This window comes from Takifugu flavidus, chromosome 6 (assembly GCF_003711565.1).
Source record: "Takifugu flavidus isolate HTHZ2018 chromosome 6, ASM371156v2, whole genome shotgun sequence".
Taxonomy (NCBI): Eukaryota; Metazoa; Chordata; class Actinopteri; order Tetraodontiformes; family Tetraodontidae; genus Takifugu; species Takifugu flavidus.
The window spans coordinates 12,608,298-12,634,929 of NC_079525.1; the positions used below are offsets into that span (position 1 = coordinate 12,608,298).

The 26,632-nt window shown below is 43.3% G+C and overlaps 4 protein-coding genes and 2 long non-coding RNA genes across 9 annotated transcripts; all 6 read right to left on the reverse strand.

Moving 5' to 3' along the window:
- Nucleotides 1–112: 112 nt before the first annotated feature.
- On the reverse strand, nucleotides 113–1,579 carry nanos3 (nanos homolog 3). 2 transcript variants are annotated; one of them, XM_057035276.1, is made up of 2 exons: nucleotides 705–1,579; nucleotides 113–440 (listed from the first exon to the last, which is right to left on the reverse strand). In XM_057035276.1, the coding sequence occupies exons 1-2, from the start codon at nucleotides 1,139–1,141 to the stop codon at nucleotides 407–409; spliced, it is 471 nt and encodes a 156-aa protein (XP_056891256.1). In that variant the 5' UTR covers nucleotides 1,142–1,579; the 3' UTR covers nucleotides 113–406. The 2 variants fall into 2 exon arrangements, with proteins under 2 accessions (XP_056891256.1, XP_056891255.1); XM_057035275.1 differs by having other exon boundaries at nucleotides 113–1,576.
- A 1,455-nt stretch (nucleotides 1,580–3,034) lies between these two features.
- Nucleotides 3,035–4,860, reverse strand: si:ch211-286b5.5 (uncharacterized protein LOC100003596 homolog). Of its 2 annotated transcripts, none has more exons than XM_057036378.1 (3): nucleotides 4,654–4,860; nucleotides 4,071–4,197; nucleotides 3,035–3,875 (listed from the first exon to the last, which is right to left on the reverse strand). In XM_057036378.1, the coding sequence occupies exons 1-2, from the start codon at nucleotides 4,741–4,743 to the stop codon at nucleotides 4,072–4,074; spliced, it is 216 nt and encodes a 71-aa protein (XP_056892358.1). In that variant the 5' UTR covers nucleotides 4,744–4,860; the 3' UTR covers nucleotides 3,035–3,875; nucleotide 4,071. The 2 variants fall into 2 exon arrangements, with proteins under 2 accessions (XP_056892358.1, XP_056892356.1); XM_057036376.1 differs by having other exon boundaries at nucleotides 3,035–3,878; nucleotides 4,654–4,858.
- A 483-nt stretch (nucleotides 4,861–5,343) lies between these two features.
- On the reverse strand, nucleotides 5,344–26,334 carry LOC130526957 (deleted in malignant brain tumors 1 protein-like). Its single transcript, XM_057034954.1, is given in 32 exon segments — nucleotides 5,344–5,769; nucleotides 5,866–5,941; nucleotides 6,037–6,196; nucleotides 6,280–6,522; nucleotides 6,654–6,805; nucleotides 6,883–7,085; nucleotides 7,186–7,500; nucleotides 7,619–7,956; nucleotides 8,041–8,091; nucleotides 8,260–8,463; nucleotides 9,130–9,313; nucleotides 12,033–12,163; nucleotides 12,247–12,343; nucleotides 12,848–13,051; nucleotides 13,152–13,466; nucleotides 13,585–13,737; nucleotides 13,740–13,949; nucleotides 17,974–18,049; nucleotides 18,148–18,307; nucleotides 18,391–18,633; nucleotides 18,765–18,916; nucleotides 18,994–19,196; nucleotides 19,297–19,611; nucleotides 19,730–20,098; nucleotides 23,498–23,628; nucleotides 24,085–24,236; nucleotides 24,319–24,515; nucleotides 24,616–24,930; nucleotides 25,049–25,105; nucleotides 25,108–25,791; nucleotides 25,794–25,910; nucleotides 26,256–26,334. Coding segments are annotated over 32 exon segments (6,306 nt in total). The 5' UTR covers nucleotides 26,332–26,334; the 3' UTR covers nucleotides 5,344–5,746.
- On the reverse strand, nucleotides 9,230–10,173 carry LOC130527684 (uncharacterized). 2 transcript variants are annotated; one of them, XR_008951102.1, is made up of 3 exons: nucleotides 9,870–10,173; nucleotides 9,659–9,749; nucleotides 9,230–9,313 (listed from the first exon to the last, which is right to left on the reverse strand). It is a non-coding gene; the product is annotated as an uncharacterized LOC130527684 (long non-coding RNA). The 2 variants fall into 2 exon arrangements; XR_008951101.1 differs by lacking the exon at nucleotides 9,870–10,173 and having other exon boundaries at nucleotides 9,659–9,846.
- On the reverse strand, nucleotides 11,831–12,772 carry LOC130527683 (uncharacterized). The gene is made up of 4 exons (XR_008951100.1): nucleotides 12,620–12,772; nucleotides 12,247–12,488; nucleotides 12,004–12,163; nucleotides 11,831–11,906 (listed from the first exon to the last, which is right to left on the reverse strand). It is a non-coding gene; the product is annotated as an uncharacterized LOC130527683 (long non-coding RNA).
- LOC130527680 (uromodulin) lies at nucleotides 14,486–15,897 on the reverse strand. The gene is made up of 3 exons (XM_057036375.1): nucleotides 15,852–15,897; nucleotides 15,640–15,731; nucleotides 14,486–15,294 (listed from the first exon to the last, which is right to left on the reverse strand). The coding sequence occupies exons 2-3, from the start codon at nucleotides 15,713–15,715 to the stop codon at nucleotides 14,501–14,503; spliced, it is 870 nt and encodes a 289-aa protein (XP_056892355.1). The 5' UTR covers nucleotides 15,716–15,731; nucleotides 15,852–15,897; the 3' UTR covers nucleotides 14,486–14,500.
- Nucleotides 26,335–26,632: the final 298 nt, after the last annotated feature.

The following is a 26,632-nucleotide window of genomic DNA, read 5'->3' on the forward strand; positions in this document are numbered from 1 at the left end:
CGTTCGGTTTCAAGGAGAGGTTGTGAAATACAGGTCGATTATTGACATTAGTGTGCCATTTCTGACAATCCGGTATCCATTTGGGCAAAGAATAGAAAGTCAGCACAACAACTTTGTTAAGTAAATTTAAAACAAATGCACACACAATCGTCACAAGATTATTAAAACAGAATTATTTACACTTTTTTTCCCCACCTCCACAAGCTTACATGGTATTTTCAAAAAGCCACTTGCATAATGTTGAAAATAAAAACACAAAACTAGAACAAGAACGAGTCACACATTAAAAATGTTAAAAATATAGAAGGTGCGGTAATAAGAGTATTACTCATGAGTTCTCAATATTCAGCGTTGTCCGGACAGGACCCGGGAAGCAGGTGAAGTGTTTAAAAACGTCACATCTTTGTTATTCCAGACCCATCATCTGACACTCAAAACAGCTGGAAAACATTGGGATGGATGTTTCAGAAGGCCTCACAGCAAACGTGCCAGAGCATGCAAACCACAAATCAAAGCAAATATATACACATATATAAAAAAGTTGCAAATGAAGTCATTGATAACAAATCGTCCATCTGCGCGTTCAAACTTTCGGGTTGAGTTTGGACGTAACGTAAACGGAGCTGTACGTGCTGTCTACTTTCGGACAGAAGCGTAAGGTGTGAGCTTTGGGCCCTGTGGCCCCGCACAGGGGACACACGTACTTGCGTAGGAAGGGACACAAAACCTCACCGGTTGGACCTTTCAGCCAGTGGGATCGATACACCAACACGGACTCCTCGTTGTTCTTGCAGAATTGGCACAACCTGGTCTCCAGCGCTTGCGTCTCCGGTGTCCTCCATCTTCGCGTCACCTTGGCCGTGCCTTTAATGTCAGCGTGTTGGGATCTTGAGGCGGACGCTGACGTTTCCTCAACACCACAGCGATTTGAAGAGCCCAAAAGCAAAGACAAGGACATATCGTCCACGATGCCCCTTTCACAGTTTGAAAATAGGGACTCAAGGGACCGGCACGGCTCCTGCGATCTTCTGGAGGCTGGCAGCGAGGACGCGTACTGGCGGCTTCGGATGATCTCTTTAATTACGTCCGACAAGCCAAAGTAGTCTTTCCACATGTGGAAAGGTTTATAGTTAGGCTCCATAAACCGCGACGAGTGACGGAAGCCCCCTACGTGACAACAATCCCGAAGACAAGCAGTTGAACTGAAAACGGTTGTGATTGATAATTAAGTGCAAGAGACTGGTGGTGATCACGTGATCGGCGCACGTACTCGGGTCAACAAAAAAGGAGGCCTTCAGCGGCTTCCACCTTTTAGAAAACAAAACACCCCCCATATTTATTTATATATATCCCCCCATAAATCGTGACACCCCTGTTTTGTATAACTACTGTTTATAGGCAGTGTTAACACCAGCAGGCTTCCTGGCCATAAATCGCTTTAATCATGAAGAAACCCTTTCTTTCGATGATCAAAGTACCTCCTCCACTCCTCAGCCCAATATCATCATAACTTTTTGGGTTATTTCGATAACAGGGAGCTAACTAGTTTGACTTTAATTTTATTGTACAGCTTTTGCCACATCCCTTTTGCAGAACCGCCCAAAACATTTATATCATTCAATAAAAAATGTGGCAACTATAGTGTAAAACAGGACATGATGCTGTGTAATGGTGTTTTTTCCTCATAAAACATGCTCTGCAGCATTTATTGAAAACACTGAGTAACCTATATCTCACTGTAAATCCATTTGGTTTTTAAGTTAATGGGTTCCTAATTATGTGTTCACCACAGTTTTAATTTAAAAAATGACACACTATAATCACCACCTATCAGCTGTAGCTGAAGAGCAGAGACTGTGTTGAACATGTGTCCTGTGGGAAGATGTCATCCATCCATCTCGATTCGCTGCTTTGATTGAAGGATCTCACAAACCTGAAGCTGGAGGGAGGTCACCTTCGGGGAGGTTCTGGCTGCTGCAGCTGCCTCCACCTTTGAACTTCACCTCCTGTTATGTGGTCACCAAGGTTGAGCCAGATGTTTACCTCCAGTTTGCTTATCATGGTGCCCATCCACTCCAATTGACAGGGTCTTACCAATGTTATGGAAGTTTAAATGTTGATTTAACAAAAATCTCAGTGACTGAGCACGTGAAGTAATGTGGTGAGGCTGTGGCACAGCTTTATCGCCTTCCTGAGCTCAAGTCTCCCTCAAGCCTTTTCTCCTTCAACTTGGCTTCCAGGTGGAAGGTTCAACACATCCATGGCTACAGAGGAAAATAGTATATTGGTGAATGGTTTCATGGAATGTGAAAGCTAAGAAATGTTGCTTTTATAAAGCTAGCCGCTCTCACATGGGCCTTTATCTCGGGGTCTGTCTGTCAGTCTGTCCTTCAGTCTGTTGAGTTGCTGCTCTTGGCGCCTCAGTGCTGCCTCCTGCTGGTTGCTACGCAGCTGCAGGCGCTTGGACTGGTCACACGGGGGAGAAACCAACCCGACATCCATCCTCAGAGACTTTAATGCGCATTCTGATAAGTTTATTAAACAGGCACAGCTTCCCCAGGTAATTAGCGAGGTCGCCATTTTGAGATGAATAATAATTACAGACCATTTAAAGGTCAGAGCTCCACTTTTGTGACAGACTAAAAAGCAGAATAACAGCAACAGTCACAATAGTTTTCTGAACTGTTGTGCAACTGTCTATTCAATCAAATAGGAGGAGGTCTGAGGTCCAGAAGGAGACAGAGAGGATCAAGATCACTTTTGAGGGACACATTTGTGTATCCAGATATCAGGGCAAAGGTCAGAGGATTACCTGAGCAGTCTGGACACCTTCCAACTCTCCTTCAACCAAACATGGGAGAAATCTTCCACACAAACTAAGGTAGACAGCACACACATACACACACACTCTAACTTTAAACAAATATTACTTCAGACTAAAATAGATCAGTTGCTTGAGCAGGAAAACCTCAAAAAGAAGGTGATAGCATGTGGTGCTAATGACCCTTGGCAAGAAAAAAGACAAAACAACTAATTTCTGTCAGGAAAAAGCCATTTTAATAACTCAGTAGCGAGGATAAGAAAGATACAGAAAGAGTAGTAAAAGTGTTGTTTGTGTCAACGTGATTCCAGTGTGGAAAACCATCAGTCACATCAGTACGACTCACATACTGATGCGTTTCAAAGAAATTTAATCCATTTAGGTTTCACAAATTATAGGCATTAAATAAATACCAGCTCAAGCTACACATTAGTGTAATGCTTTGACATATTTTTAAGACAGGAATTAAAAAAAAGAATAAAAATCAACTGACCATGAGTGTCAAGAGAAGAAAGACAGAAAGGTCAACCATCACATGGCCTGTACTGACCGGGTAACAGACTTTCTACACTGCACCTAAATATTATTTTAGTATTTTCCATAAATACATTTAGCTTGGTTTGTGTATCAGTTGGCCACAAGCTTGAACACAGTACGTTTAAATTATTATTTGTGATCAGCACCACGCTCATATTAGCGCCTGCTCATTCCTCAGAAAAAAGCCGAAGCTTAAGAGGTCGATTCAGAGGGGCCGAATTTGTCTATGAGAAGCCGCCAGGAGCTGTGATATCAAGAGTGGACATATTAACTGCTTCATAAACCCCAAACAGCTGCATTATTTCAGTTAGCGTCAATAGCAGAACGTACAGAGGGTGGCCCTGCTTTAGGGCAGCAGATGAGAAATGATACTAAATAGTGTTGGCAAACAGGTGAAAGCTACCTTCCCATTAACCCATCTTCATCATCATCATCTCCCAAAGCTCATTCAGTCCACAGCAACAAGTAGGAATGGGGGAGAAGAAGCCTTTGTCGATCCATTAGATCTAGGTTCTTTCTGCTAAAAAAAACACAAAATACTTAGCTGAAGAGGACCTATATAAAAAAAAAATTCAAAAATGAGGAAAAAGGCTATTTCTTGGTGGTGAAAGCTATTCGGTGATCTTAAATTAGCCCCACACCCAATTTAAATCCTCCATTTAACTGCCCCCCATCCATTTCTCCTCAGTCTAAATTGCACTTGGAAATTCACCTCAGAACAGGGAGCAGGACTTGGGAGGTCGGAAGGGGTTGTCGCTGGAGGGGACCCCGACCAGGAGAGGATCCTTGGATGCATTTTGCAGACAGAAGTTTCTGAGCTCGGCAGCAGCCTGGGACACCTGCAGAGGCAGACATGGGATGAAGTTGCGCTGCTGCACGTTTACCTCGCCATTTCACCCCTGGGCACAGAATAACTGGCACTCTTTTGCATTAAATTTGCAAGCGAGTGTGCGGATATATGAATGCGACAGTAGCTCTGACTGCGGAGAAGTTCTGCTATTTATAGAACCGGGTCACTGCCCCCAAACGTTGGCGTTTTAAGAGTAATTCTGCGTTTTCTCCCAATCAGGTAGTTACACAATGTTACAAGTGACGGCGGAAACGCGACAGAAACTTCAGTCAGAGCTGCGAGTTTAGTCGGTAGTATCCATTTTAGCGTTCACTGGCAGAGAGAACTTTGGACTTCCAGTCGTGAAGTCCGGTCTGTGTCATTTCAGCAACAGTTGGGTCTCCGCCATTCAGCCGTAGTTCGGCTCGATCTTCCGTGTTTGTACAGCAGGCTTGGGAGGTTCTACCTTGATCCTTCGGACACTGGCCTCTAACCGCAGCTGCTTCACGGCCCTCTGTGCGATAATCAAGTTGTTGCTGGCATTGTTGTTGGACATTATGACCACTTTTCCCCAAACAGCAGCTGTTTGACCACCACTTTAGAGCGGAAATTAACCCCAACTGCTCGAGGCTTGAGTCTTGGACCTGGTCACTCCATGTCCCCGCCCTCTTTGCGCCAATAAGCGTTTCTATTGGCTATTCAACTTGTCGATCAGAATGTCAGACGGATACCACGCCCCCAAAGATGCAGCGGAGACTAGTTCCTGGAGAGCCGGTGGAAATTGTAGTGACCTCTGTTGTGTTGGTGTTGACAACGTCATCAAAGTCACGTCAACTCGTTTCTCATGAAAAGATTTTTCTTTGGTTTTAATTCGACCGTCGGTTTTTACAAAAGTGAAGGAATGAAGGATACAACTCAAATCAAATCATGTGTCCATGTCAACGCATGTATATTTTCCTCTTTGGACCTGGTGGTCTGGAACCCGATAACACTCCAATCACCTGATACCCCAGTCAAAAGGGATGAATTCCTAATAAAGTCAAATCAGCGACACTGTCGGACTAAAATAAGTGACTTATTTCAAAGCAACACAGCAAATAAGACAATAAATTTCACAGACCAATACCGTTATTGTCATTAAACCTCACAAATACCGTTTGGCTTTAAAATTAATTTACTGAAAAACCATTGTCAAAATTCAAGCATGAGTTTGTTATAGGCTTGATTTTTGACTGTGCATGACATTCATAAATACATACATTTTACATTTTTCATTAAATTGCATTTACAGTCACTGGATACTTAATAAGGGTTAAACGCTAAAGCATAGTCGCTGTATTAGAGGCAGGATTAAACCCTCTACAGGTCACGTGCCATCACAGGAAATACACTATTCACTCACACACTCACACTCTTACAATTAGGAGCAATTTAAAATGTCCAATTGACTGAATATTCATGTTTTTGACCGAGAAACTCCATTCTCCATTCAAACTCCAGAGACGACAAACCCATAATCAATATATATCCGGCGGAGTTTTTAGAAGAGGGTTGTCTGCTCATATCAAAGTCCCGCTGTCCCCTAAAGAATGGGAAGAAGACCATATTAATTGGATAAGGATAAGAAATACCCGATCGATAGAAATACAACCTCGGATCAAATCTAATTCATACTCACAGATGATCGGTCCAACCGAGACTGGTTTTAGAACTTCAGATTGTGAAACAGAGCGAGACGTCCTGCCTGTGCAACGCTGGGGGGGGAGTTTAAAAAAATCAAACCCATGACCACATTCAAGCCTAATAAACACCTATTAAATGGCTTTCTAGTCGATCGGATGTGACTTACAGGTACACAGGAAGATGCTCTTTGGTTACACAGACTGAGGCTGCAGTGAAGGTACTCGCTGCTGTACTGGTTCTGGGTCAGAAACAACAGGGCTGAAAAACGAGCCCGCAGGGATACGCCACTCTCAGTCACAGCCACCCGACGACGGTCAGTGGGACACCTGCCAGGGGAGATGGAAAAGGCCCCAAATCACTGTACAAGTCTGTCTTGTTAGCATCACGCAGCACAAACTGTGGTGCACACTTGTTCCGGATGAGGTACTCCCGCGTGGGGTGATACGGGCTTGATGACTGAGAGGCGTAGCAATCCTCCAGAACAACCACAAAACCCTGATGTTGCTCCTCCAGAGAGACACCCACATACAGAGGAGAGCCCACTGGCAGGGAGACCTGGCCTGCTGGATAAACCTGATTGTAATTAGAGCTACGGTACAGGAACATGGAGGCTTCTGCTCTGGCACCCACGCCTGAAGTGCCACCTGTCAAACTGGAAAGGAAACACACATTTTTACTTGATGATCTTGTTGATTATTATGATTGTTACATCATTTTGTCTCCAGACTGGATTATGATTTCAGATAACCGTCACACATTTGAGATGATCATTCACATACTCACTTCAGGAAGGGATTGATAGCTACATTCAGGCTGGTGTCTGTGTCCAGGGGATATACACAGTGAAATGGAAAACTCTTCGGGACAATGAAGGATGTATTGTTTCCATAATAGATGAATAAAGTGTTTGAGTAGGTGACATGTGTGCTGTTGGCCTGAAAGAAAGAGGACACAAACTGTCAAAATCCTGTCAAAAACAAGTAGTTCACACTTTGTGCGGACAGATCTTTACCCTCAGTATGTTCCCACAGACATCTTCTCTGGTCTCCACTTCATACCAAACTGAGTTGTTTTGCACTCTGGACCTGGAGCAGTTTGTGACTGCCAGGTGACCAGAGAATGGGTCCAAACCAGATAAGGTCAAGGCAGCTACGTCAAAACCTACTTCAATCTTATTACGGCCACAGACAAGCAGAGGTTCTGGAGGCTGCACGACTAAAGGGAAAAGGATAAAATGGTCCTGTGAATCCATATGACAAATGCTCTTTGGTAGGCTTAACAAAACCTCAATGTGAAAACCTGTTTCAAAACTCACGTTGACAAACAACACCAGCATCTTCATGATGGCCACAGTTATGGACGCCGAACCCACGGTGTCTGCATTGAGCTATAGATGCTTCATCACCATTACAATTGACATCGTCCAGCCAGATCGGTCCCCTGCCCTGTCCAAAAGCTGCACTTTGTGGTGCTGAATATGCAGCCCCACACTCCAGTTGTCTACAAACCACGTTGGCATCTCTGAGGTCCCACTGATCATCACACACTGTCCCCCACTGCCCGTTGTGCTGGATCTCCACTCTGCCAGAGCAACGGTTGTCTGAGTTGACCAGCCTCACTGGTGACGGAGCTAACAGGAAACACGCAACAACGTTAACGTGGGACAAACAGAAATGACCAGGGTCATCTTAACAGACACAGCAGTGCTGCTGCTGTACTAATCAAACACAGAATGGTGTAAATTTTACCTTCACAGACAACTCCGGCGTCCTCAGAATGTCTACAGTTGTGATTTCCAACCCCAGAATGTCTGCATTCTGTGAGCGCCGGTTCATTGCCAAAACACTGAACATTATCCAACCAGATGGGACCTGTTCCCTGTCCATAAAAGGCGACACGAGGTGCGGACAGGGCCCTCCCACAGCCGAGCTGTCTACACACCACATGAGCATCATTCACATCCCAGGCATCGTCACAGACCGTCCCCCACTGTCCTCGGAGGAAGACCTCGACTCTTCCAACGCAGGAGCCATTCCCATTGACGAGACGGAGCTGCCCCTCCAGTGGTGGTGCTGTTGTCATAAAGGGGGGTGATGTTGTTGTATTAATGGGTCGTGATGTTGTTGTATGAAAGGGTCGTGATGTTGTTGCATTAATGGGTCGTGGTGGTGCTGTTGTTGTATGAATGTGTGGTGATGTTGTTGTATGAATGTGTCGTGATGTTGTTGTATGATGTGGTGGTGGTGATGTTGTTGTATGAATGTGTGGTGGTGGTGATGTTGTTGTATGAAGTGTGGTGATGTTGTTGTATGAATGTGGGTGGTGATGTTGTTGTATGAATGTGTGGGGTGTGATGTTGTTGTATGAATGGGTCGTGATGTTGTTGTACGAATGGGTCGTGATGTTGTTGTACGAAAGGGTCGTGATGTTGTTGTATGAATGGGTCGTGATGTTGTTGTACGAATGTGTGGTGATGTTGTTGTATGAATGTGTGGTGATGTTGTTGTATGAATCGGTGGTGGTGTTGTTGTATGGAAGGGTGGTGGTGGTGTATTGGTGGTTGGAGAAACTCCAGGTTGGGTTTTGTTCACCACTGTGCACAATGAAACACAGATTGGTTAGAATAAGGACAAAAATAAAAATTAAAGATTAATGCAACAAAAACTTACCTAAACAGTAGGCATTATATCGTGATGTTGGTTTTAATTTGTAGACGTAGAAGTCTCTGTTGCACAATTTGACATAGTTTTGGGTCATCGATGTAAAACAACACTGGCCATATTTCTGAATGCACATTTGGGAAATTTGAATTACTCCTGACTGCGTTGGATGAGGAGTTCTCATCCATATGGGATACAAGGTTCCACATCTTCCTGCAGCCACACATCTTTCTGGGATATGAGCACTCTTTTGCCATAAAAAAAAGCGATACCAGCCTTTAAAGTTGACATCATCACTATGAACCTCATCCGATGTGTAATTAGTTGCCCGCCAGTCATCATTTAGTACACTGTAGTTCTCACAGGGGTCGACACAGTTCATGAAACCATCGCTCCCTTCAAGGCAATCCATGCCTTCAGGACAAAGTCCGTGTCCACAGTCGACCTGAACCGATCTGTCAGAAGGGCCTGATTTGGTTCTGGAGGGAGGCTGGAGGCATTCATAGGATCCCAGGGTGTTTCGGCAAACCTGAGGTGGCTGACAAGGAGAGTCGGGAAGAGAACACTCGTCGGTGTCCTCACAGCCTCTTTCTGCTGACCACTGATAACCTTGAGCACAGCAATCAGAGTCACTGCAGAGTTTCTGATCGTAGCAGGTGAGGCCGTCTCCTACGAAGCCGTCTTTACAGGCGCAAGAGAGCTTGAGAAAAGAGTCCCCTCTGTCTTTTGTCTCCAGACACGTCGCTTCATCGTGGCAAGAGTCGCAGCTGGTGACCAGTGTCCCTACAGAGCATGAAGGTACACTTTGGTGCATGTTGTTTCAAGTCGTAACAGCTTTCTCAAGGGAAATCATGCAAAAATGTGGTTAGTTTTCAGTTTCTGATTCATGCCGACACAATCTGTCGATGTAACCACCAACCTCACGTGCTATTAATATTCATTATTTTCCTATATTGTTCCAAAAAATTGGTTCATTATATTTGGATCACTGGACAGTAGAATAGTTCAATTTATTAATATAGAATTCTGGATCTCAACTGTATCCACATGTCTAACAAATATATCTTAAATATATTTTGGGTAGCAGAGCTGTTCTAGCTGTCACTTTCTAAAGAGAACAGATCTTACCTGAAGTGCTCCCAGTATAAATGAGCAAAAGTAGGAGCCACACCAGTCCTTAGGAGCCCTCATTGAAGACCACATCCACAAGATAAGCACGCTGAAATAAACAGATAGAAAATATAGAAAAAGAAATTCACAATCTCATCCAAATGTAGACCAAAATGTCATAAATGCATCCTGGGTGATTTCCAAGATGTCACAAACTTGTCAGGCTTACCTGAGAGAGACTGTGGGAGGTTGGTGAGAATGTAGAGAAGCTCCTGGTTGGGGGACAATTTATAATGCAGGAGAGTTCAAAGGACCATCAACTCAAAGAGATGATGATTGATAGCACAGGAATATATTTCACAACAATAGTTACTTATTTACCAAAAAAAAAGAAAAAACAATTTAAATAATGTTATCCCATCTACAGATGCCCATGGTCACGTATTTAATTGTACTTTGTTGTACTATCAGTCTTGCATCAGTGTGGAATTGATTGCTCTATAATTATATAATCCACATCTAAAACTAATGGTGGAGACTGTCAATGATTTCATTAACACATATGTATCATCCACATGATTCCTTTATTTCTGTCAATTAATGTTGATAAAGGGACATTTAGATGGGCACCTGCAGTTTCCACTTCTATGACAGATTTAACGGGAAAGAAACTTCAAATTTCACTTACCTTCAACAGTCCAGTTGACTCTTCTGTAGAACTTTATGCGTTAATGTGACCTTGATAATGAGAACCTGCAGTGACATTTATAGAAAGTACAACAGCAACTCCAGGTCCAAACCGTCAGAAATAAAATTCAGAAAATGTGTGTTTCTAAAAATCAGTGAGAGTTTACTGATGATATTAAATAATTTCCTTTGTACCGCCTGATCATTATCTTTGCTCATATTTTACAGCACACTTCACTTCTTATCATCACTTTCGGGAATCAGTTCACTGTACTTCCTGCACTCAATAGACAGTGGCTGAAAAATGACGGCAACCTTTTTCCACCATTGTGTAACAGTGTTCCCATTGTAAACCCATTAAACCAAGAAGCAGGCCAAGGTGGAGAAAAGTGGAGTCCTGTACCATGAGTCATATATTGGACGTTTAAATAGAATCAAAAGTTAAACTGTTAAGATGGGACAATAAAAGAAATCTATTTCTTCTTGTCCAATGTGGTGTGCAGTGCAGTTTTGCATTGTTAAATGTCTCAATAGCAGATTTAATCAAAAGGCCGCTGTGTTGGGTGGAATGAAAAGCTCTATGTCCCACCTCCTCCATTATCTGGACTTGGGGTGAGCAAAGTGACCCAAGAGAGACGCTTAGTCACTTAGAGATTCTTAAGGTTGGTTTAGTCTCTAACATTTTGCTGTATGCTGAAGCCCAAAATAGCTCAAAATAAATATGAACATCTTTTGCTGTAGTATATTTACCTTCTTTTAAGGAGGAAGCTCAGCTTTAGGGAGGTCTGGGGAATGGAGGCGAGCAGCAGCTTTGGATTAAACCTAAACAGGTCAGTTCAGTCTTCTGTCATATTGGGTAGAAATATAGATCAATACTAGCCTCTGATAAAACACTTAAACAATCTGGGCACCTCACATCAAATGTTGCCTGTGTTGCATTATTATTGTGGTAGGATTAAGTCTATATAGCTGATATCTGTGACAATAACAACAACCACAATAATAACGATGGCATTTATAGTTACTGTACATTAAACAATGTCCATTTTTCTCTTTGAACATAGTAATCTGAACATCTATAAAACTCTTCATGCATCTGATGCACCAGCTGATGAGGATAAATGCCCAAAATGGTAAAATAAGACACCCAGTTGAGGGAAAAGATGAAGAATGGAGTATAAGTCAATTTTATTTCATGCAACGCAGCAAATTTATCACATTACACTTAAAAGACCAACACCATTATTGTCAATAAATTCATTAAGTGAATGAATAATTAATCAATGTGGTTTGTCACAAATCATGTATTTATACAAAGAGGTGCTACAAGCCGGAGATTGATATGTGCAGTTTTTATGTCGCTGGAAGGACGTTTGTAGAAGAGGGTTGTTTGCTCATATCACTTGTCCCCTAAATGGTGAGGAAAACATATTAATTGGATAAGAATAAGAAATGTCCTATTGACAGAAGTAGAAACTCAGATCAAATCTAATTCATACTCACAGATGATCGGTCCAACCGAGACTGGTTTTAGAACTTCAGATTGTGAAACAGAGCGAGACGTCCTGCCTGTGCAACGCTGGAGGGGGGGAGTTTAAAAAAATCAAACCCATGACCCCATTCAAGCCTAATAAACACCTATTAAATGGCTTTCTAGTCGATCGGATGTGACTTACAGGTACACAGGAAGATGCTCTTTGGTTACACAGACTGAGGCTGCAGTGAAGGTACTCGCTGCTGTACTGGTTCTGGGTCAGAAACAACAGGGCTGAAAAACGAGCCCGCAGGGATACGCCACTCTCAGTCACAGCCACCCGACGACGGTCAGTGGGACACCTGCCAGGGGAGATGGAAAAGGCCCCAAATCACTGTACAAGTCTGTCTTGTTAGCATCACGCAGCACAAACTGTGGTACACACTTGTTCCGGATGAGGTACTCCCGCGTGGGGTGATCGGGGCTTGATGACTGAGAGGCGTAGCAATCCTCCAGAACAACACAAAGCCCTGATATGGCTCCTCCAGAGAGACACCCACATACAGAGGAGAGCCCACTGGCAGGGAGACCTGGCCTGCTGGATAAACCTGATTGTAATTAGAGCTACGGTACAGGAACATGGAGGCTTCTGCTCTGGCACCCACGCCTGAAGTGCCACCTGTCAAACTGGAAAGGAAACACACATTTTTACTTGATGATCATGTTGATTATTATGATTGTTACATCATTTTGTCTCCAGACTGGATTATGATTTCAGATAACCGTCACACATTTGAGATGATCATTCACATACTCACTTCAGGAAGGGATTGATAGCTACATTCAGGCTGGTGTCTGTGTTCAGGGGATATACACAGTGAAATGGAAAACTCTTCGGGACAATGAAGGATGCATTGTTCCCAAAATAGAGGAATAAAGTGTTTGAGTAGGTGACATGTGTGCTGTTGGCCTGAAAGAAAGAGGACAAAAACTGTCAAAATCCTGTCAAAAACGAGTAGTTCACACTTTGTGTGACAGATCTTTACCTCTCAGTATGTTCCCACAGACATCTTCTCTGGTCTCCACTTCATACCAAACTGAGTTGTTTTGCACTCTGGACCTGGAGCAGTTTGTGACTGCCAGGTGACCAGAGAATGGGTCCAAACCAGATAAGGTCAAGGCAGCTACGTCAAAACCTATTTCAATCTTATTACGGCCACAGACAAGCAGAAGTTCTGGAGGCGGCGAGACTAAAGAGAAAAAGATAAAATGGTCCTGTGAATCCATATGACAAATGCTCTTTGGTAGGTTTAACAAAACCTCAATGTGAAAACCTGTTTCAAAACTCACGTTGACAAACAACACCAGCATCTTCATGATGGCCACAGTTATGGACGCCGAACCCTCGGTGTCTGCATCGCGCTAGAGATGCTTCATCACCATTACAATTGACATCGTCCAGCCAGATCGGTCCCCTGCCCTGTCCAAAAGCTGCACTTTGTGGTGCTGAATATGCAGCCCCACACTCCAGTTGTCTACAAACCACGTTGGCATCTCTGAGGTCCCACTGATCATCACACACTGTCCCCCACTGCCCGTTGTGCTGGATCTCCACTCTGCCAGAGCAACGGTTGTCTGAGTTGACCAGCCTCACTGGTGACGGAGCTAACAGGAAACACGCAACAACGTTAACGTGGGACAAACAGAAATGACCAGGGTCATCTTAACAGACACAGCAGTGCTGCTGCTGTACTAATCAAACACAGAATGGTGTAAATTTTACCTTCACAGACAACTCCGGCGTCCTCAGAATGTCCACAGTTGTGATTTCCAACCCCAGAATGTCTGCATTCTGTGAGCGCCGGTTCATTGCCTAAACACTGAACATTATCCAACCAGATGGGACCTGTTCCCTGTCCATAAAAGGCGAAGGAGGTGCGGACAGGGCCCTCCCACAGCCGAGCTGTCTACACACCACTTGAGCATCATTCACATCCCAGGCATCATCACAGACCGTCCCCCACTGTCCTCGGAGGAAGACCTCGACTCTTCCAACGCAGGAGCCATTCCCATTGACGAGACGGAGCTGCCCCTCCAGTGGTGGTGCTGTTGTTGTATGAATGTGTGGTGATGTTGTTGTATGAATGTGTGTGATGTTGTTGTATGAATGTGGGTGATGTTGTTGTATGAATCGGTGGTGGTGGTGATGTTGTTGTATGAATCGGTGGTGGTGGTGGTGTTGTTGTATGAATGTGTGGTGATGTTGTTGTATGAAAGGGTCGTGATGTTTTGTATGAATGGGTCGTGATGTTGTTGTACGAATGTGTGGTGATGTTGTTGTATGAATGTGTGGTGATGTTGTATGAATGTGTGTGATGTTGTTGTATGAATCGGTGGTGGTGGTGGTGTTGTTGTATGAATGTGTGGTGATGTGTTGTATGAAAGGGTCGTGATGTTGTTGTATGAATGGGTCGTGATGTTGTTGTACGAATGTGTGGTGATGTTGTTGTATGAATGTGTGGTGATGTTGTTGTATGAATGTGTGGTGATGTTGTTGTATGAATCGGTGGTGGTGTTGTTGTATGGAAGGGTGGTGGTGGTGTATTGGTGGTTGGAGAAACTCCAGGTTGGTTTTGTTCACCGCTGTGCACAATGAAACACAGATTGTTTAGAATAAGGACAAAAATAAAAATTAAAGATTAATGCAACAAAAACTTACCTAAACAGTAGGCATGATATCGTGATGTTGGTTTTAATTTGTAGACGTAGAAGTCTCTGTAGCACAATTTGACATAGTTTTGGGTCATCGATGTAAAACAACACTCGCCATATCTCTGAATGCACATTTGGGAATATTGAATTACTCCTGACTGCGTTGGATGAGGAGTTCTCATCCATATGGGATACAAGGTTCCACATCTTCCTGCAGCCACACATCTTTCTGGGATATGAGCACTCTTTTGCCATAAAAAAAAGCGATACCAGCCTTTAAAGTTGACATTATCACTATGAACCTCATCCGATGTGTAATTAGTTGCCCGCCAGTCATCATTTAGTACACTGTAGTTCTCACAAGGGTCGACACAGTTCATGAAACCATCGCTCCCTTCAAGGCAATCCATGCCTTCAGGACAAAGTCCGTGTCCACAGTCGACCTGAACCGATCTGTCAGAAGGGCCTGATTTGGTTCTGGAGGGAGGCTGGAGGCATTCATAGGATCCCAGGGTGTTTCGGCAAACCTGGGGTGGCTGACAAGGAGAGTCGGGAAGAGAACACTCGTCGGTGTCCTCACAGCCTCTTTCTGCTGACCACTGATAACCTTGAGCACAGCAATCAGAGTCACTGCAGAGTTTCTGATCGTAGCAGGTGAGGCCGTCTCCTACGAAGCCGTCTTTACAGGCGCAAGAGAGCTTGAGAAAAGAGTCCCCTCTGTCTTTTGTCTCCAGACACGTCGCTTCATCGTGGCAAGAGTCACAGCTGGTGACCAGTGTCCCTACAGAGCATGAAGGTACACTTTGGTGCATGTTGTTTCAAGTCGTAACAGCTTTCTCAAGGGAAATCATGCAAAAATGTGGTTAGTTTTCAGTTTCTGATTCATGCCGACACAATCTGTCGATGTAACCACCAACCTCACGTGCTATTAATATTCATTATTTTCCTATATTGTTCCAAAAAAATGGTTCATTATATTTGGATCACTGGACAGTAGAATAGTTCAATTTATTAATATAGAATTCGGGATCTCAACTGTGTCCACATGTCTCTCATATATATCTTAAATATATTTTGGGTAGCAGAGCTGTTCTAGCTGTCCCTTTCTAAAGAGAACAGATCTTACCTGAAGTGCTCCCAGTATAAATGAGCAAAAGTAGGAGCCACACCAGTCCCTTAGGAGCCCCCATTGAAGACCACATCCACAAGACAAGCACACTGAAATAAACAGATAGAAAATACAGCAAAACAAATTCAGAATCTCATCCAAATTTAGACCAAAATGTCATAAATGCATCCTGGGTGATTTCCAAGATGTGACAAACTTGTCAGGCTTACCTGAGAGAGACTGTGGGAGGTTGGTGAGAACACAGAGAAGCTCCTGGTTGGGGGGACAATTTATAATGCAGGAGAGTTCAAAGGGGCATCAACTCAAAGAGATGATGATTGATAGCACAGGAATATATTTCACAACAATAGTTACTTATTTACCAATAAAACAATTTAATTAACGTTGTCACATCTACAGATGCCCTTTGTCACGTATTTAATTGTACTTTGTTGTACTATCAGTCTTGCATCAGTGTGGAATTGATTGCTCTATAATTATATAATCCACATCTAAAACTAATGGTGGAGACTGTCAATGATTTCATTAACACATATGTATCATCCACATGATTCCTTTATTTCTGTCAATTAATGTTCATAAAGGGACATTTAGATGGGCACCTGCAGTTTCCATTTCTATGACAGATTTAACGGGAAAGAAACTTCAAATTCACTTACCTTCAACAGTCCAGTTGACTCTTCTGTAGAACTTTATGCGTTAATGTGACCTTGATAATGAGAACCTGCAGTGACATTTATAGAAAGTACAACAGCAACTCCAGGTCCAAACCGTCATCAATAAAATTCAGAAAATGTGTGTTTCTAAAAATTAGTGAGAGTTTACTGATGATATTAAATAATTTCCTTTGTACCGCCTGATCATTATCTTTGCTCATATTTTACAGCACACTTCACTTCTTATCATCACTTTCGGGAATCAATTCACTGTACTTCCAGCACTCAATAGACAGTGGCTGAAAAATGACGGCAACCTTTTTCCACCATTGTGTAACAGTGTTCCCATTGTAAACCCATTAAACCAAGACACAGGCCAAGGTGGAGAAAAGTGGAGTCCTGTACCATGAGTCATATATTGGACGTTTAAATAGAATCAAAAGCAAAAGTTAAACTGTTAAGATGGGACAATAAAAGAAATCTATTTCTTCTTGTCCATTGTGGTGTGCAGTGCAGTGCTGGAAGTTTTGCTCTTGCAGAATGTTAATTTTGTTAATTTTGCCAGTGAAAGAGGTCACCGTCACTTCATGACTCAAATGCTTTGTTTAGATCCACCTGAGTCCGTTTTGGTCTGCATTGTTAAATGTCTCAATAGCAGATTTAACCGAAAGGCCGCTGTGTTGGGTGGAATGAGAAGCTCTATGTCCAACCTCCTCATCCAGCCGCCTCCATTATCTGGACTTGGGGTGAGCAAAGTGACCCAAGAGAGACGCTTAGTCACTTAGAGATTCTTAAGGTTGGTTTAGTCTCTAACATTGTGCTTTATGCTGAAGCCCAAAATAGCTCAAAATAAATATGAACATCTATTGCCGTAGTATATTTACCTTCTTTTAAGGAGGAAGCTCAACTGGAGGGAGGTCTGGGGAATGGAGGCGAGCAGCAGCTTTGGAAAACTAAACAGGTCAGTTAATTCAACCAAAAATTCTAGTTAACTCAATTTCAAACTCAAAGGCTTCTGTCATATTTTGGTAGAAATATAGATCAATACTAGCCTCTGATAAAACACTTAAACAATCTGGGCACCTCACGTCAGATGTTGCCTGTGTTGCATTATTATTGTGGTAGGATTAAGTCTATATAGCTGATATCTGTGACAATAACAACAACCACAATAATAACGATGGCATTTATAGTTACTGTACATTAAACAATGTCCTTTTTTCTCTTTGAACATAGTAATCTGAACATCTATAAAACTCTTCATGCATCTGATGCACCAGCTGATGAGGATAAATGCCCAAAATGGTAAAATAAGACACCCAGTTGAGGGAAAAGATGAAGGATGGAGTATAAGCCAATTTTATTTCATGCAACGCAGCAAATTTATCACATTACACTTAAAAGACCAACACCATTATTGTCAATAAATTCATTAAGTGAATGAATAATTAATCAATGTGGTTTGTCACAAATCATGTATTTATACAAAGAGGTGCTACAAGCCGGAGATTGATATGTGCAGTTTTTATGTCGCTGGAAGGACGTTTGTAGAAGAGGGTTGTTTGCTCATATCACTTGTCCCCTAAATGGTGAGGAAAACATATTAATTGGATAAGAATAAGAAATGTCCTATTGACAGAAGTAGAAACTCAGATCAAATCTAATTCATACTCACAGATGATCGGTCCAACCGAGACTGGTTTTAGAACTTCAGATTGTGAAACAGAGCGAGACGTCCTGCCTGTGCAACGCTGGAGGGGGGGGAGTTTAAAAAAATCAAACCCATGACCCCATTCAAGCCTAATAAACACCTATTAAATGGCTTTCTAGTCGATCGGATGTGACTTACAGGTACACAGGAAGATGCTCTTTGGTTACACAGACTGAGGCTGCAGTGAAGGTACTCGCTGCTGTACTGGTTCTGGGTCAGAAACAACAGGGCTGAAAAACGAGCCCGCAGGGATACGCCACTCTCAGTCACAGCCACCCGACGACGGTCAGTGGGACACCTGCCAGGGGAGATGGAAAAGGCCCCAAATCACTGTACAAGTCTGTCTTGTTAGCATCACGCAGCACAAACTGTGGTACACACTTGTTCCGGATGAGGTACTCCCGCGTGGGGTGATCGGGGCTTGATGACTGAGAGGCGTAGCAATCCTCCAGAACAACCACAAAACCCTGATATGGCTCCTCCAGAGAGACACCCACATACAGAGGAGAGCCCACTGGCAGGGAGACCTGGCCTGCTGGATAAACCTGATTGTAATTAGAGCTACGGTACAGGAACATGGAGGCTTCTGCTCTGGCACCCACGCCTGAAGTGCCACCTGTCAAACTGGAAAGGAAACACACATTTTTATTTGATGATCTTGTTGATTATTATGATTGTTACATCATTTTGTCTCCAGACTGGATTATGATTTCAGATAACCATCACACATTTGAGATGACCATTCACATACTCACTTCAGGAAGGGATTGATAGCTACATTCAGGCTGGTGTCTGTGTCCAGGGGATATACACAGTGAAATGGAAAACTCTTCGGGACAATGAAGGATGCATTGTTCCCAAAATAGAGGAATAAAGTGTTTGAGTAGGTGACATGTGTGCTGTTGGCCTGAAAGAAAGAGGACAAAAACTGTCAAAATCCTGTCAAAAACGAGTAGTTCACACTTTGTGTGGACAGATCTTTACCCTCAGTATGTTCCCACAGACATCTTCTCTGGTCTCCACTTCATACCAAACTGAGTTGTTTTGCACTCTGGACCTGGAGCAGTTTGTGACTGCCAGGTGACCAGAGAATGGGTCCAAACCAGATAAGGTCAAGGCAGCTACGTCAAAACCTATTTCAATCTTATTACGGCCACAGACAAGCAGAGGTTCTAGAGGCTGCACGACTAAAGGGAAAAGGATAAAATGGTCCTGTGAATCCATATGACAAATGCTCTTTGGTAGGTTTAACAAAACCTCAATGTGAAAACCTGTTTCAAAACTCACGTTGACAAACAACACCAGCATCTTCATGATGGCCACAGTTATGGACGCCGAACCCTCGGTGTCTGCATCGCGCTAGAGATGCTTCATCACCATTACAATTGACATCGTCCAGCCAGATCGGTCCCCTGCCCTGTCCAAAAGCTGCACTTTGTGGTGCTGAATATGCAGCCCCACACTCCAGTTGTCTACAAACCACGTTGGCATCTCTGAGGTCCCACTGATCATCACACACTGTCCCCCACTGCCCGTTGTGCTGGATCTCCACTCTGCCAGAGCAACGGTTGTCTGAGTTGACCAGCCTCACTGGTGACGGAGCTAACAGGAAACACGCAACAACGTTAACGTGGGACAAACAGAAATGACCAGGGTCATCTTAACAGACACAGCAGTGCTGCTGCTGTACTAATCAAACACAGAATGGTGTAAATTTTACCTTCACAGACAACTCCGGCGTCCTCAGAATGTGCACAGTTGTGACTTCCAATCCCAAGATGTCTGCATTCTGTGAGCGCCGGTTCATTGCCAAAACACCGAACATCATCCAACCAGATGGGACCTGTTCCCTGTCCATAAAAGGCACGACCAGGTGCGGACAGGGCCCTCCCACAGCCGAGCTGTCTACACACCACATGAGCATCATTCACATCCCAGGAATCGTCACAGACCGTCCCCCACTGTCCTCGGAGGAAGACCTCGACTCTTCCAACGCAGGAGCCATTCCCATTGACGAGACGGAGCTGCCCCTCCAGTGGTGGTGCTGTTGTCATAAAGGGGGGTGATGTTGTTGCAGTACTGGGTGTTGCTGTTGTAGGAAAGTGTGCTATTGCAGTACTGGGTGTTGTTGTTGTATCAAAGGGTAAATATGTATTTATAATCACTGGTGGTGCTGTTCCTGTTGCAGATCGTCCTAATTTGATAACATCAGGAATAGATGTCGATTTGCTTTGCACAGGGGCTTGTTTTTTATCAGGTGCATTTTTTGTTTGCTTGGTGTCAGAAGGGCCTGATTTGGTTCTGGAGGGAGGCTGGAGGCATTCATAGGATCCCAGGGTGTTTCGGCAAACCTGGGGTGGCTGACAAGGAGAGTCGGGAAGAGAACACTCGTCGGTGTCCTCACAGCCTCTTTCTGCTGACCACTGATAACCTTGAGCACAGCAATCAGAGTCACTGCAGAGTTTCTGATCGTAGCAGGTGAGGCCGTCTCCTACGAAGCCGTCTTTACAGGCGCAAGAGAGCTTGAGAAAAGAGTCCCCTCTGTCTTTTGTCTCCAGACACGTCGCTTCATCGTGGCAAGAGTCGCAGCTGGTGACCAGTGTCCCTACAGAGCATGAAGGTACACTTTGGTGCATGTTGTTTCAAGTCGTAACAGCTTTCTCAAGGGAAATCATGCAAAAATGTGGTTAGTTTTCAGTTTCTGATTCATGCCGACACAATCTGTCGATGTAACCACCAACCTCACGTGCTATTAATATTCATTATTTTCCTATATTGTTAAAAAAAAATGGTTCATTATATTTGGATCACTGGACAGTAGAATAATTCAATTTATTAATATAGAATTCTGGATCTCAACTGTATCCACATGTCTAACAAATATATCTTAAATATATTTTGGGTAGCAGAGCTCTTCTAGCTGTCACTTTCTAAAGAGAACAGATCTTACCTGAAGTGCTCCCAGTATAAATGAGCAAAAGTAGGAGCCACACCAGTCCCTCAGGAGCCCCCATTGAAGACCACATCCACAAGACAAGTGCGCTGAAATAAACAGATAGAAAATACACCAAAAAAATTCAGAATCTCATCCAAATGTAGACCAAAATGTCATAAATGCATCCTGGGTGATTTCCAAGATGTCACAAACTTGTCAGGCTTACCTGAGAGAGACTGTGGGAGGTTGGTGAGAATGTAGAGAAGCTCCTGGTTGGGGGGACAATTTATAATGCAGGAGAGTTCAAAGGGGCATCAACTCAAGAGATGATGATTGATAGCACAGGAATATATTTCATAACAATAGTTACTTATTTACCAATAAAACAATTTAATTAATGTTATCCCATCTACAGATGCCCTTTGTCACGTATTTAATTGTACTTTGTGTACTATCAGTCTTGCATCAGTGTGGAATTGATTGCTCAATAATTATATAATCCACATCTAAAACTAATGGTGGAGACTGTCAATGATTTCACTAACACATATGTGTCATCCACATGATTCCTTTATTTCTATCAATTAATGTTCATAAAGGGACATTTAGATGGGCACCTGCAGTTTCCATTTCTATGACAGATTTAACGGGAAAGAAACTTCAAATTTCACTTACCTTCAACAGTCCAGTTGACTCTTCTGTAGAACTTTATGCGTTAATGTGACCTTGATAATGAGAACCTGCAGTGACATTTATAGAAGTACAACAGCAACTCCAGGTCCAAACCGTCATCAATAAAATTCAGAAAATGTGTGTTTCTAAAAATCAGTGAGAGTTTACTGATGATATTAAATAATTTCCTTTGTACCGCCGCTGATCATTATCTTTGCTCATATTTTACAGCACACTTCACTTCTTATCATCACTTTCGGGAATCAATTCACTGTACTTCCAGCACTCAATAGACAGTGGCTGAAAAATGACGGCAACCTTTTTCCACCATTGTGTAACAGTGTTCCCATTGTAAACCCATTAAACCAAGAAGCAGGCCAAGGTGGAGAAAAGTGGAGTCCTGTACCATGAGTCATATCTAGGACGTTTAAATAGAATCAAAAGCAAAAGTTAAACTGTTAAGATGGGACAATAAAAGAAATCAATTTCTTCTTGTCCATTGTGGTGTGCAGTGCAGTGCTGGAAGTTTTGCTCTTGCAGAATGTTAATTTTGTTAATTTTGCCAGTGAAAGAGGTCACCGTCACTTCATGACTCAAATGCTTTGTTTAGATCCACCTGAGTCCGTTTTGGTCTGCATTGTTAAATGTCTCAATAGCAGATTTAACCGAAAGGCCGCTGTGTTGGGTGGAATGAGAAGCTCTATGTCCAACCTCCTCATCCAGCCTCCTCCATTATCTGGACTTGGGGTGAGCAAAGTGACCCAAGAGAGACGCTTAGTCACTTAGAGATTCTTAAGGTTGGTTTAGTCTCTAACATTGTGCTGTATGCTGAAGCCCAAAATAGCTCAAAATAAATATGAACATCTTTGCCGTAGTATATTTCCTTCTTTTAAGGAGGAAGCTCAACTGGAGGGAGGTCTGGGGAATGGAGGCGAGCAGCAGCTTTGGATTAAAACTAAACAGGTCAGTTAATTCAACAAAAAATTCTAGTTAACTCAATTTCAAACTCAAAGGCTTCTGTCATATTTTGTAGAAATATAGATCAATACTAGCCTCTGATAAAACACTTAAACAATCTGGGCACCTCACGTCAGATGTTGCCTGTGTTGCATTATTATTGTGGTAGGATTAAGTCTATATAGCTGATATCTGTGACAATAACAACAACCACAATAATAACGATGGCATTTATAGTTACTGTACATTAAACAATGTCCATTTTTCTCTTTGAACATAGTAATCTGAACATCTATAAAACTCTTCATGCATCTGATGCACCAGCTGATGAGGATAAATGCCCAAAATGGTAAAATAAGACACCCAGTTGAGGGAAAAGATGAAGGATGGAGTAAAATAAGTCAATTTTATTTCATGCAACGCAGCAAATTTATCACATTACACTTAAAAGACCAACACCATTATTGTCAATAAATTCATTAAGTGAATGAATAATTAATCAATGTGGTTTGTCACAAATCATGTATTTATACAAAGAGGTGCTACAAGCCGGAGATTGATATGTGCAGTTTTTATGTCGCTGGAAGGACGTTTGTAGAAGAGGGTTGTTTGCTCATATCACTTGTCCCCTAAATGGTGAGGAAAACATATTAATTGGATAAGAATAAGAAATGTCCTATTGACAGAAGTAGAAACTCAGATCAAATCTAATTCATACTCACAGATGATCGGTCCAACCGAGACTGGTTTTAGAATTTCAGATTGTGAAACAGAGCGAGACGTCCTGCCTGTGCAACGCTGGAGGGGGGGAGTTTAAAAAAATCAAACCCATGACCACATTCAAGCCTAATCAACACCTATTAAATGGCTTTCTAGTCAATCGGATTTGACTTACAGGTACACAGGAAGATGCTCTTTGGTTACACAGACTGAGGCTGCAGTGAAGGTACTCGCTGCTGTACTGGTTCTGGGTCAGAAACAACAGGGCTGAAAAGCGAGCCCGCAGGGATACGCCACTCTCAGTCACAGCCACCCGACGACGGTCAGTGGGACACCTGCCAGGGGAGATGGAAAAGGCCCCAAATCACTGTACAAGTCTGTCTTGTTAGCATCACGCAGCACAAACTGTGGTACACACTTGTTCCGGATGAGGTACTCCCGCGTGGGGTGATCGGGGTTGATGACTGAGAGGCGTAGCAATCCTCCAGAACAACCACAAAATCCTGATTTTGCTCCTCCAGAGAGACACCCACATACAGAGGAGAGCCCACTGGCAGGGAGACCTGGCCTGCTGGATAAACCTGATTGTAATTAGAGCTACGGTACAGGAACATGGAGGCTTCTGCTCTGACACCCACGCCTGAAGTGCCACCTGTCAAACTGGAAAGGAAACACACATTTTTACTTGATGATCTTGTTGATACTTATGATTGTTACATCATTTTGTCTCCAGACTGGATTATGATTTCAGATAACCGTCACACATTTGAGATGATCATTCACATACTCACTTCAGGAAGGGATTGATAGCTACATTCAGGCTGGTGTCTGTGTCCAGGGGATATACACAGTGAAATGGAAAACTCTTCGGGACAATGAAGGATGTATTGTTTCCATAATAGATGAATAAAGTGTTTGAGTAGGTGACATGTGTGCTGTTGGCCTGAAAGAAAGAGGACAAAAACTGTCAAAATCCTGTCAAAAACGAGTAGTTCACACTTTGTGCGGACAGATCTTTACCCTCAGTATGTTCCCACAGACATCTTCTCTGGTCTCCACTTCATACCAAACTGAGTTGTTTTGCACTCTGGACCTGGAGCAGTTTGTGACTGCCAGGTGACCAGAGAATGGGTCCAAACCAATAAGGTCAAGGCAGCTACGTCAAAACCTATTTCAATCTTATTACGGCCACAGACAAGCAGAGGTTCTGGAGGCTGCACGACTAAAGGGAAAAGGATAAAATGGTCCTGTGAATCCATATGACAAATGCTCTTTGGTAGGCTTAACAAAACCTCAATGTGAAAACCTGTTTCAAAACTCACGTTGACAAACAACACCAGCATCTTCATGATGGCCACAGTTATGGACGCCGAACCCTCGGTGTCTGCATTGAGCTATAGATGCTTCATCACCATTACAATTGACATCGTCCAGCCAGATCGGTCCCCTGCCCTGTCCAAAAGCTGCACTTTGTGGTGCTGAATATGCAGCCCCACACTCCAGTTGTCTACAAACCACGTTGGCATCTCTGAGGTCCCACTGATCATCACACACTGTCCCCCACTGCCCGTTGTGCTGGATCTCCACTCTGCCAGAGCAACGGTTGTCTGAGTTGACCAGCCTCACTGGTGACGGAGCTAACAGGAAACACGCAACAACGTTAACGTGGGACAAACAGAAATGACCAGGGTCATCTTAACAGACACAGCAGTGCTGCTGCTGTACTAATCAAACACAGAATGGTGTAAATTTTACCTTCACAGACAACTCCGGCGTCCTCAGAATGTCCACAGTTGTGATTTCCAATCCCAGATGTCTGCATTCTGTGAGCGCCGGTTCATTGCCTAAACACTGAACATTATCCAACCAGATGGGACCTGTTCCCTGTCCATAAAAGGCGACAGGAGGTGCGGACAGGGCCCTCCCACAGCCGAGCTGTCTACACACCACATGAGCATCATTCACATCCCAGGCATCGTCACAGACCGTCCCCCACTGTCCTTGGAGGAAGACCTCGACTCTTCCAACGCAGGAGCCATTCCCATTGACGAGACGGAGCTGCCCCTCCAGTGGTGGTGCTGTTGTCATAAAGGCTGCTGTTGTATGAAAGGGTGGTGCTGTTGTTGCAGTACTGGGTGTTGTTGTTGTATCAAAGGGTAAATATGTATTTATAATCACTGGTGGTGCTGTTCCTGTTGCAGATCGTCCTAATTTGATAACATCAGGAATAGATGCCGATTTGCTTTGCACAGGGGCTTGTTTTTTATCAGGTGCATTTTTTGTTTGCTTGGTGTCAGAAGGGCCTGATTTGGTTCTGGAGGGAGGCTGGAGGCATTCATAGGATCCCAGGGTGTTTCGGCAAACCTGGGGTGGCTGACAAGGAGAGTCGGGAAGAGAACACTCGTCGGTGTCCTCACAGCCTCTTTCTGCTGACCACTGATAACCTTGAGCACAGCAATCAGAGTCACTGCAGAGTTTCTGATCGTAGCAGGTGAGGCGTCTCCTACGAAGCCGTCTTTACAGGCGCAAGAGAGCTTGAGAAAAGAGTCCCCTCTGTCTTTTGTCTCCAGACACGTCGCTTCATCGTGGCAAGAGTCGCAGCTGGTGACCAGTGTCCCTACAGAGCATGAAGGTACACTTTGGTGCATGTTGTTTCAAGTCGTAACAGCTTTCTCAAGGGAAATCATGCAAAAATGTGGTTAGTTTTCAGTTTCTGATTCATGCTGACACAATCTGTCGATGTAACCACCAACCTCACGTGCTATTAATATTCATTATTTTCCTATATTGTTCCAAAAAAATGGTTCATTATATTTGGATCACTGGACAGTAGAATAGTTCAATTTATTAATATAGAATTCTGGATCTCAACTGTATCCACATGTCTAACAAATATATCTTAAATATATTTTGGGTAGCAGAGCTCTTCTAGCTGTCACTTTCTAAAGAGAACAGATCTTACCTGAAGTGCTCCCAGTATAAATGAGCAAAAGTAGGAGCCACACCAGTCCCTCAGGAGCCCCCATTGAAGACCACATCCACAAGACAAGTGCGCTGAAATAAACAGATAGAAAATACAGCAAAAGAAATTCAGAATCTCATCCAAATTTAGACCAAAATGTCATAAATGCATCCTGGGTGATTATCAAGATGTGACAAACTTGTCAGGCTTACCTGAGAGAGACTGTGGGAGGTTGGTGAGAATGTAGAGAAGCTCCTGGTTGGGGGGACAATTTATAATGCAGGAGAGTTCAAAGGGGCATCAACTCAAAGAGATGATGATTGATAGCACAGGGACACGAACAGAGTTACTTATTACCGTAATTAAAAGGAAGCAAA

Excerpts from the sequence above, each read along its gene's own strand:
- nanos3 (XM_057035275.1), bottom strand. The coding sequence starts at position 1,141 with ATGGAGCCTAACTATAAACCTTTCCACATGTGGAAAGACTACTTTGGC.
- LOC130527680 (XM_057036375.1), bottom strand. The coding sequence starts at position 15,715 with ATGTGGTCTTCAATGGGGGCTCCTAAGGGACTGGTGTGGCTCCTACTT. Across the intron at positions 15,295-15,639 it reads TTATACTGGGAGCACTTCAG|GGACACTGGTCACCAGCTGT; the intron begins GTAAGATCTGTT and ends CATGCTCTGTAG.
- si:ch211-286b5.5 (XM_057036378.1), bottom strand. The coding sequence starts at position 4,743 with ATGTCCAACAACAATGCCAGCAACAACTTGATTATCGCACAGAGGGCC. Across the intron at positions 4,198-4,653 it reads CCAGTGTCCGAAGGATCAAG|GTGTCCCAGGCTGCTGCCGA; the intron begins GTAGAACCTCCC and ends CTGCCTCTGCAG.